General features: G+C 44.2%; 1 protein-coding gene across 1 annotated transcript in view; it reads left to right on the forward strand.

The window, feature by feature from the left end:
* Positions 1 to 3212: 3212 nt before the first annotated feature.
* The window catches only part of MSANTD1 (Myb/SANT DNA binding domain containing 1), a 35289-nt gene continuing 27801 nt past the window's right edge, over positions 3213 to 10700 (forward strand). Inside the window, exons 1-2 of the mRNA XM_026064697.1 lie at positions 3213 to 3485; positions 4766 to 4858. Coding sequence (XP_025920482.1) covers positions 3476 to 3485; positions 4766 to 4858 — 103 coding nt within the window. The 5' untranslated portion in view covers positions 3213 to 3475. The remainder of the gene's footprint in view (positions 3486 to 4765; positions 4859 to 10700) is intronic.

The raw sequence follows: 10700 nt of genomic DNA on the forward strand, positions 1-10700 counted from the left end.
GGAGAAATACAAGGCAAAGATAGCTCGCTGAGTAAAGGGGTGCTGGTGTGCCCCATACCACCTACGGGACTGGACAGCAGGCCCTGTTGGAAGAGCAATATGGTCAGCCTCTTCTCCTGCTGGGGCAATGTGTAGATCAGACTCTTTGGCACCACCTAGACTGGAGATGATAGGGACCCCCTCTGATGCTAGCTGATGGTCCTGGTCATCTGCCAGAGTCTGGATGTGGATGACAGACAAGAGACCTAGCAGCTGGACAAGCCTCATAGTTGCTGTTTGCCGTCAGGAGATACTGGCTTGCTTGGGTCAGTGATGTGGAAGGGAGTGGGAGTGAGCTGCACTATAGGATCTCATGGGAGGTTTCTTGCTGTGTTTTGGTCACCAGCATTTTTGGCTAGTGCTAGGGAAGGAGGGATGTGGTCAGGCTTCATCAGAGGCTGCCGGTGGCATGCCTCATAATGGCATTCAGAGGAAGGCGGCACTGTGCAGTAGGAATTTCTGAAGCTCATTTTCTCCTTCTCTATGGGTGCAGGCTTTAAACTGATGGATATTACAGCAGCTGGGTATCTTCTCCTCACTTAAGCAATACAGGCACCTATGTGCAGTCTGCTGGAGGGAATATTACTGTTCCACGTGCCACAGAGTAGAAGTTAACATTTAGAGAGCCTCTGGATCATTTCTTGTAGATGTTAGAGAATTGGTACAAGGTAAATGTTTTGATAGCAGGAATTAAAGGAGGACTGAGGGAGATCCTCAGCTCATTACAAAGCAGTGAAATGCTCCGTCTTACGAGGCAGTGGAGAAGAACTGATACAGCCTGTCAGTGGTGTCCGCAGCATGGTGTCCTTTGAGCCAAAAAAGCCTGTTCTCAGATAATAGTGGGTGTGTGCCCACCCTGTGCAATGTATGCTGCCTATCAGCCACAGACAGCGGCTACGGCTCATTGGAGATGAGCATATTGAGAGAGGATATTAGTTTTAAAAAATCCAGCCTGATGCAGGGTTGATAAGACTGCATGGTGTCTTGGCATGTGGTAAAGTTAATTTTTGGATGTATAATTAAATTCTGTGGTGATACAAACAGGGTTGGCCAACAAAGTTCTGCAGATGACAAAAGCCATGTTAAACTTTGCAAGGCTCCCACACCATTGCAAATACAGAAAAAATGACCATAGCAGCAGTCAGTGCAGACACAGCTGTACGGTATAATTTCTTCTCCAGCCAGCAGGTGCTTGAGTGGAAGGATCACAAGCCTGACTTGTGTCCTTATGTTCAGTCTTATAGGACCCACTCTTCTTTTCTTCTTTTTTTTTTTCTTAGAATAATAATAATAATAAACAACTCCAAGCAATTTAATCTCTCTACAAGCCTCTACTTCTTCCTAATAGAAGTCCCCCAAAGATACTTTCTAATGCTCTAGATACGTGATATCAAATTCCACCAGCAGGTGTCTTCAGAGTTTTGAGAGTCCAGTTATGAGGTTGTCTATACCTCGGCAGAGATTTTTAAATTATCTCCTTGTTAAGGTGAGCGGGAAATTCTGTCTAAAAATCACTGCCACAGAATGTTGCAGAATTTTAGCTATCATTTTCTTATTTTATGGGAGCAGGTTTAGGGTCACTTGCTGCTCACTTTTAATGCTGTTGGATAAACTAATGACTATATGTGGCTGAGAGTAATCTGAAATCCAAATTGAAATCTTTCATCGAACTTTCTTTTCTAAACGGGCCTGAAATAAAAGTCTGCAGCTTTTACACACCTCTAGCTACAAAATTATCTTGACAAATGTCTAAAATGGATTGCAAATATTTCCATTTATTCAGCCTGCTCATCCATCCCTATTTAGAGCAAAATACCTCCTATTCTGTCAAAAACTTGCCACTTTTCTGCTGCATACTTTCTATTTTATGGTTAATATCTTCCAGTGAGATTAAAATGTGCTTCTTTCTCAAATGACTCTCTTCGCAGCTTCCAAATAGTGCTACTTTACTTCCACTTCTTTCACGTATAGATTTAAAGAATTAGAAGAAATGACAAACTTGAAGAAAGTCAGGTTTGCAGTATTTAAAAGCACATGCATATGCATGCTCTTTAATTACAAGCATATTATTATATACCAATTAAATGCGGAGGTAGCTATTGCTTACTTTATTGCCTTGGTTTATGATAAAAACAAATAGGCAAACAGCTAGTTTAAAAATTTCTGTAAGAAACCCCTTAGTTAAATTTTTACAGCTAAACTCTTTTAGTTTTGAGGATGAAGCGACTGCAGGAAGCTAGATTAGAGACACAATAGTTTGTAGAACTACAGAAACTTTCTATAGCCTATTGGGCTACAGAGCATTTTATGATACACTTAACAGTCAAGGAGCCCAGACTATTTTAACCTCAGCTTAAACAAACACTTAACTCAAGGTAAAAGCACTTTGGTGGTGATAGAGATTTTAGTCTGACATGTTAACTCTAAAATAAGAGGTTAGAACTGCGAATGATGCAAACTGATGCATCTCCACTGGTTTCAAGAGGGCAGCGTTGACTTTTGCCAGCTGCAAATCTGCCCCACAAGCTTTAGGTGAGAAGAAAGCTAGAGGCAAATTCAGCACATGGTGAAGAGGTGGCCAGCCCGACCGTCCGGCTGGACTGCATGGTCTTAAGAGCATCAACCATGTCCCATAAAGCCCCAGCCTTGCTTCTCTTGCACTGTGTTGTACCTCTCCCACCCTTCCACCAAACCCCCCACCTGGTCTCCTCAAAGCACCCAGATCTGCCTTGCTTCTGCACCATGTGTGCAAGACTTTGCATCCTCTGCGCTCTTGCAGAGCGGTAGAGCCACTGGCAGAGCTGAGGGCAGCTACCAAGTCCCAGATTACCATGTAGCAGGCTGTTGACACCTGAACCAGCACTTTTTTTTTTGTCTGTATATTGCCATCTGTTATTAACTGCTTCCCCTCTCTGGACAGGTACGCTCTGGAGCTCCTGGGGTGTCCACGCAACCTCTGCTTGTTTGCAGAATCTTGATCCCCCTCCCATACTTGTCCCTTGAATCCTCTGTGCTGATATCGCGCTCCTGGGTGCCCTTTTCCCACCCACGTCCCCGGCCAGTTCTGTGACTGCCACACCTGCATCCCGCAAGCGCTCCCACGCTCTGCCAGCTTCAGACCCGGCTGAGGAAGCCAAACCTGCCCCTGTTGCCAAGGCCTCGGCTTGCAGCCCTGCAGTCACTGTTTAAGATACAAATGATTGGTGTGGTGGTTTTCATGTAATGACTTAATGGTCGTAAAGCTTTTCTAAGAAGTGGTCAAACTTGGGTTTAAGTCCTCCTCCTCCTAAGGGATATTCAAATCCACCTGTCCCTTCCCAGGCTGTAGGCAACCTCTCAGCCCTGCCTCGTGAAGTTGTGGATTCACAGAGCTGGAGAGGAGAAGCAAGTGGGAGCCTGACTGTGGCCTACCGGCAGGGAACTCCCCTGATCGGAGATGGGAACAGGTATCTGGCTTTATTCCCAAAGTCGCTTACTATACACTCTTTGCATTAAAAAAAAAGAAAAAAGAAGAAGAAGAAGAAGAAAGAATCATTGGATAAAAATCAAACACAGCCTTGGAGGCAGAGTCCAAGCCCAGCAGCCGTCTCCATGCAGGGAGAGGTCCCAACCACCTTGCCCTGGCAGCAGGTGTTATTTTCATGCCACCCCAACCACACCTCTTCCTCCAGCCATGTCTTTAAATGAAAGTTGATGCAGATGCTGTTTTGCACTGAAGCCAGAGCTGTTTCGAGGAGTGTTAGCTCGGGTTCACGTCTTCCTAATCCCAAGTGGGCTTTCACATGAATATGTGCTAAGAGGTTCAGCTCGGCCAAAATGGTGGGATCTCAGCACAGAGGAAGCAGAACTTGAGGTACCTAAATACCTTCTTTTGTGGAAAAAATGGTTGGAATCCTAGGCACGTGATGGGTTTGTTGGAGGAGGGGAGAAGTCACGGCTCATTTAGCTCTGAGTCTTAGACCGAGAAATTGTTTCCAATTATGACACTCTTTAGGTACCTCCACGGTTTTGAGGACCTGGCCCTAAGTGAATTAAGAACATGTTTCATTTTGAGATGTGACTGAAGGATGTGCAAGGGTGACTTAAGCCCCAAGTGTCCAGTTCTCTTTTGAAAATTGAATTCAGTTTCCCAGTCACTTAGAAACTTTTGAAATTTTTACTTTTACTATCTCTACATTCTCCTTGTGTAAAATAGAGATAACAATACCTTCAAGACCCACCACAATTTAAAAAGATTTGTGATCCTCTGAAGAACAACACACTCAGTATTGAGCCTTAATTCACCAATGGAAGAGTCTGGCAGATGAGAGAACAATCAGGAAAAATTTATGTCTGTTAGTGGATATTCAGTAATTAAAGGACCAAGGCTGGTATCCTTTTTAAAGAGATACCTTTTGCTGGCAGTTGTAAGATGTTTAGATGAGGGTGCCTGTCATATTCTTTTGGCTTAAGGTGAGTAGCTGTCTGGATGTAGGAATGAGATTATCGAAGGCTTATGGGCCAACTCAAGTTATTTATGGTGGGACTACATAGCCCAGGGAATATGTTTGTCCACACTGTTTGAAAGGCTAAACTACTTTGTAAACTAAACTAAAACCCTCTCATGTAGACCTTTAAAAGATAAACTCACCTAAGCACTGCTGACCTTCCTCCTCGATTGTTCCAAAATATTTCCTCTCTCCCCTCCCCATGCGCTGCATTGTTCTGCCAAATTCTCTCTCTCCAGATACGAAATTCTGCTCCGGGCCGGTGATCTGCTGCGAGGATCCCTGCATTGACTTCAAGGCTCATGGAGGATCTTCTGTTCCTAGGACAGCAGGTACCAAAGGTTTCTTTTCCCCCCACAACTCAGAGACCTTAAAGTTATAAATGTGCAGCTGTGTGTGTTTCTGTGCCCTGGGTCTCAGTTCCGCTCCACCTTTGAAAAGCAGTGGGAGAGAACAGGAGAAGAGTGCTTCAATGTGGTAATATCAGCCTGTGGAGAAGTGCTGTGTTGCCTTCTGCTCAGCTGAAGGAGCTAGAGTCAGTCACCATTTCCGTTCCTTGCAAGAAGCCACTAGACAGGTTTGCTCCTTGTGGATGGAGAAGTCCCCATTAAAATGTCTGCTCTCTGGTGGTGGTCCCTGATTTGGGTTTTTATAGGGTTTAACTGGCTGGTATTTTGTCCTTGAACTCGTTTTCTTTCTTTTGGTGTGCTGGCTCTGAGCTTGCTGGTGCCTGGCTGATATCAGAGACGTTAGCTAGCAGATTGGGAGGGATGTTATTTTAAAAATTGTTGGCCTTTAACGTTTCTTCGCTGTTTTGAGTTTCCAACATCATTTTGTGTCTCCTGACGGACATGCCTTTTTATAACCCAGCATGAGATTGCAACTCACAGTCTCAGGCTCCTCAAGCATTTACATATAGGATTTTTTGATGAGAATATTCTTTAGAGGAGGACGCAATGATTTTCTGTGTGCTGTAGGTTTCAACAGGAATCAGTAACAAGGGAAATGAACTTGTCCACAGTGGCATCCAGGCCTGCTTTTGATGTTAGCAGTTTTGGATTTGTCCTAAGATTGTGCAGAGTATCTAAGGGTATGCAGCGTATTTCTGAACGTTTGGAGGGAACGCATAGTGCTGTTCCCGTTCCTGACGGGTGCTTTGTGTAGAGTGTTTTCCCTGGGCTCTTCCGTAAGAAGGCGGGTCATTCTTCCTTCAGCTATTCCCTTCCTCTCCTCCTCCAGGACTTATGTTGGAATAGTTCCTATTAGAAATCAGCCATGTAAAATTATGTGTGTGTGTTTGTATATGTATATATAAAATAGGCAGCAGCAGAGATGTTGGCTCTCTGACGATAATTAACACTAATCAATGTATATGAAAACCTTATTTACAGGATTTATGTACTGTCTTACTGCGGTTTCATAAAGAGTAGAGCGTTTGGGAATGAAATAGAAAGTTGATCTTGATGAACGTTTCTGGGTGTAGCGCAATGTAAATATTATATCATACTAATAATTTTTCTAAAACAAAGCTGATCTTGCTTTCCCATATTGTAGCATGTCGAAAGTAGTGGGAAACATCAGAATTACCTTAAAATTGAAAGTGATTCCAGAAATCTTAAGACTGATAACTCATAACACCCATAATATTTTAACTGCTTAGGCAGGAATTTACATGTGATACCTGCCTGAAGGAGTTCTCATTTGTAAGATAAAACAACATAGGGAGGCAGAGTAGAACAGAATACAATAATATTTCTAAAATATTCACAGCAATGAAATATAGAAATACTCCCCAAATACTTGTAATAGTTGTCATGACCAGGGTTCTCATTTTCCTTATGCCTCACAGCAGAGGAGTCTTCAGAAGAAAGTTGAAAATGTGTATTATTTCTCTCAAACCAAACATTAGGAAGGATGTATGTGATTCTCTCCGCTTTCAAGACCGTGAATCCCTGCCATTTTATTAACAGATAACCATCTGGTTCTGACACACCAAGGGATATTTTCTGTTATTTCAAAACCTCTTTGGACTTTTCTTTTGGCTTTCATCTCTGCTTAAATGACTCCTTAGCCCTGCAAAACATTGCAAAGAAAAAAAAAGTTTATTTTTTAGTCGCAGGGTCTGCCATGACCCAACATTACAGCTTTTACCCAGAGGCTGGTGGAAGTCTGGATGTCAGTTATAGTTATCTGATAGCTTACGTACAATACCCAGAGAGGCCCTGTGCGGACCAGAGGTCAGGAAGGGAACTGCAAGTTGGTCACTAAAGAATTTGGTTATTGAGGGTTGCACCAGGGATCAACACGAGCACTGGTAGCACTCGTGTTTGGATGGGCAATGTGGTATGCTGTAGATCTCAGGAGGCAGAGAAGATTAGGGAGTTTGTCAGGAATATTTCATGTAATGCGGAGCAGCCCTTGTCAGACTTGCTGTTTGTTTTTAGGAAGGCAGGATGATGTTTTGGAAAATGCTTACTATTGTGTTTTTTCCTAGACCAGCTCTTACAGCTGGAAGACATGGGCAAGCGTCTATCTTGTCCTGTTTATTGGGGATGCCCCAAGTCCCCGTTTCCCAGATGTGTTTTTAACTGTCCAGCCACTCTAATGCGTGTCTTCAGAGGTCCTGCCAGATCTGCACTTTGCTGAAGGTCTTCCTAATGTATTCATAAAAAGTGATAAAATACTCTGTAAGAGGCCTCAAGGAATGATTAGTTTAATCTTCAATTAGTTCCCACTGAGATTTAATGAGAAATCATTTGAAAAGGTGTGCATGAGGTTTAATATAATCTGCTTGTCCAGTTGTCATGAAGCACAGTGTGCGCAGGGAAAGATGTTGCAAATGGAGAAATCACAACATTAGGGCTGAATATTTTAGACCATGCTTTCTGCCGCCTCAGCTGCACGTTTTTGGTCTGCTTTGAGTGGTTTCAGCCACTGAGATGTCACTACAGGGGATTAAAGGCAGTGTGGGGAAAGAGCCAGCACGAACAATAAGTTCAAGCATGTAAACCGCCACTGTTAGATTAAAGTTGGAGTATATTAAAAAAAAGAATATTTTCTTTTATGTTGCTAGTGAGATCCTGACAAGAAGCAGTTGCACTTCTTGGTCTGCCCTTATCTGGGAAGTTTTGTGGATTGGGCTGTTGAGCTCTTTCTAAATCCCTAGCAAAATAAAAGCTAAAGCCAGTCCAAGTAGTTTTTGCAATACCCTTTTACAGTAAGGTGAGCGAGGTGGTGGTGGGAGAAGGGACTGACTTCCTTAAGTCCTTTGACTTGGGTGATTGCTTCCAGCAAACAGTTGCACGAGAGTGCCTCCCTTGGGAACCACACTGCTGCTTTCTGTTTGCACAGCAAACGAAAAACACTGGCCACTTTTATAACTTGAGAGAATGAGATCCTGTGATGTGAAATGGCTTGTTTTTTTATAAATTGTTTAGTCTCGTGTCTCTGCAATCAGATAGCAGGTCCTTATTGTTTTGTTTAAAAAAAATCTCTGGCCTTACAGTCATTAAAGCTATTTTATATAACCAAAAAATCCCAACCTTCTGAGCAGTTAAAGATTTGCTTACGACCATGGGGATCCAAAAAAGCTTCTTGTGGCTATTCAGAAATCTGTCAATTGAATTTTCAGGCCTAAAACAAAAAAAAGAATTCCCTAGTGCCATTCGTATCTGCCACAGACTCCTGTTGCACAACTCATTTCTACTTGCATCTTCAGTCTAGATGTCTCTTACCTTTGTGTCATCCTGAGGTCCCATATATTTTAGGTTCCCCCCCTTAAATCATCTGGGTTAGGTTTCTTATTTATGCTGAACATGCCCAGCTCCCCTGGAGTTCAGCTGGATTTGGGGAGGCTCTGCGCTACTGCGAATGGGGTCTATGGATCCTCAGTTTTGTTACTGTTCAGAGTAAGTTAACTAGGATTAATGACTACCTAGCTATGTCTGTTCCTCAGTTCCCCCCCGCGTGCATATATTAATTTAAATTCATAGCAGTGGAGTCCGTCCTTCTGACAGTCTGGCTTCTCCGCAGCCTCTGTGGCTGTGGACAGACATCCTAGGACTTCTAGGTCTTCCCATGCTGCCTGAACAGCCCAGTCTATTCCAGTTACTCAGCCTTGCTCACCTGCTGGAGACAGCTGCCCCCATAGCTTTGCTGCTGTAATGAATTGTGCGAGTGCTCCCTAATCTGCTCCAGGCAAACCCAATCCAGTTAATCTATAATTCAAAATAATCTTGTTGCTTCACTTGTGTGATCTTTTCAGCAGAGGAAGGATAGCAGGTACTTTGTCACTACTTTTGGTGGTATCAGTTTTACTTGTCTCCAAATCTGAACACCCAACTTGCAGTGTTCATGGCGTATTCTGTGCTTTGTATTTTCATCTAGTTTGACAAGCAAACTGTGTGTGTGTGCGCGTGCGTGCGTGTATGTGTGTGTGCATGCTCAGCTCTATACTTTTGCAGGGCACATACCTTGGTTTACAAGGCTAAATGCTGTGCTGAATGAAAAACAGCAGGAAGAACTTTAAAATCCCTGGTGGTATTTGACAGCTGGTGTTGGATGTAGGAAAGTTTGCATCTAGAAGTGGTTTGTGGGTGTGCGTTAGTTCAGGAGGATTTATGAAAGGAGACAGACGGACTTCCTCAAACTTGAAGCAGCAAGACTGGCCAGAATACTCCTGTGTGCAACTGCTCACCAGGATTTCTTTGATCTACGGGCTGATGGGTTTGCTGGCAGCATTTCACCAAGGCCAAAGGCGGAAGCAAGCATACGCTCCTTTGTTTAGTGATAGCCGAAACAAAAGAAGCTAATGCCCAGATCGGAGGAGCATATCAAGGCTGGAATACAAACTGAGCCCTGGTGGCTGGAGATTGATTGGGCTGTAGCTGTGTATGATAAACAGCAGAGAGCCCCAGAGAGAAAACAGCTGGAGAAAGCCCAGAGTCAACGGGAAGCATGAGAGCATTTGCAGGACAGGCCAGCGGCGAGAAGAGACGCAGCTTCCCTGAGCAGGAGGCAGGCTGCGGAGGTGAGCGCAGGCTCGCGGGGGGACGGGGACATCTCCTCCTGGCCACCCCACAGACCTTCAGGGAGCAGGGCTTTGTGCATGCTGGGAATGAAGAGGAATCTCCCAGAGAAAGTAACTGATCTGAATGCCTTCTCCTAATGGCACACCTCACAAGACCTGGCAAACCACCTGGGTTGAAAGGTGCAACGTTATATGGACATCACAATAAACTTTTCTACCTTGAGATGGCTTGTTGTCCTGCCTTCACGAGGTGTGAGAGGTAACGTTTAGGCTTCTGGTATCACGTTTGTCTTGGAGGTGCAACTCGGTGTCTCAGGAGCTGAAGGATTTGCGTGGATCATCTACAGGAAGGCAAAAGTCACCCTCTGAGGGGGAAATGTTGGAGAATAGAGGCCGTGCAGGACTTCATGGGCCGCATCACTGCACGGCCTTCATGGAAGGACATGGAAACATGTGCTTCTACCAGAAACCTGGGTGTTTTGGCTGGGGATAATAGCTTTTACACATAGCCCCGATAGGGGTACTAAACTCTCCTGAAATGCTTTGAGCGTGGCTTTGGAAGTAAAGTCCCAAGGGTAAAGGCCAGCTGATGTCTCCAGTTCGGTCCCCTGAAAGCTGTACCCTTTCCCCTTGCAAGCACGTGGAGGTCTTCCGAGACGACTGAAGTTGCTTGGCAGCCTGTTCCAGAAGTGGCAGTTACCTCTTGTATGGTCCCAATTTCCATTAGCAGCCACTTGAGCYGATAAGCTGGCTGGCTATCGCAGCGGTGAATTTGGTTTTACTTATCTTTTTGGCAGCTCTGAGCTCAGGCAGTCTTTTATTAGTACTGTCTGAACTTCATAGGTTGAAACACTTTTCTAGAATTTCCATTCCTCAAGCTGTCTTGCAGAAATACCCAAAACACCATTTACATTTCAGTTTTTGAATCTTTTAAGAATTAATATGGAAGTCTCCTGTGCCCTTAATATTTTATCTGAAACAGTTTTTTAATCTTGGAAAATTCCCTCTGTAGGGCTGAACAAAGTTTTGTGAGGGGGGGAAAAGCCTGCCGTTAGGTGCAGCCTGGGGTCTCAGCAGAAACACAGCGCTGGAGCTGGAGAAGCTCCCGTGCTTCTCCACTTGGCAGACAACTTCGTTGTTATGTT

This window comes from Apteryx rowi, unplaced genomic scaffold (genome assembly GCF_003343035.1).
Source record: "Apteryx rowi isolate R43461 unplaced genomic scaffold, aptRow1 scaffold_22, whole genome shotgun sequence".
In the NCBI taxonomy this organism is placed as follows: domain Eukaryota; kingdom Metazoa; phylum Chordata; class Aves; order Apterygiformes; family Apterygidae; genus Apteryx; species Apteryx rowi.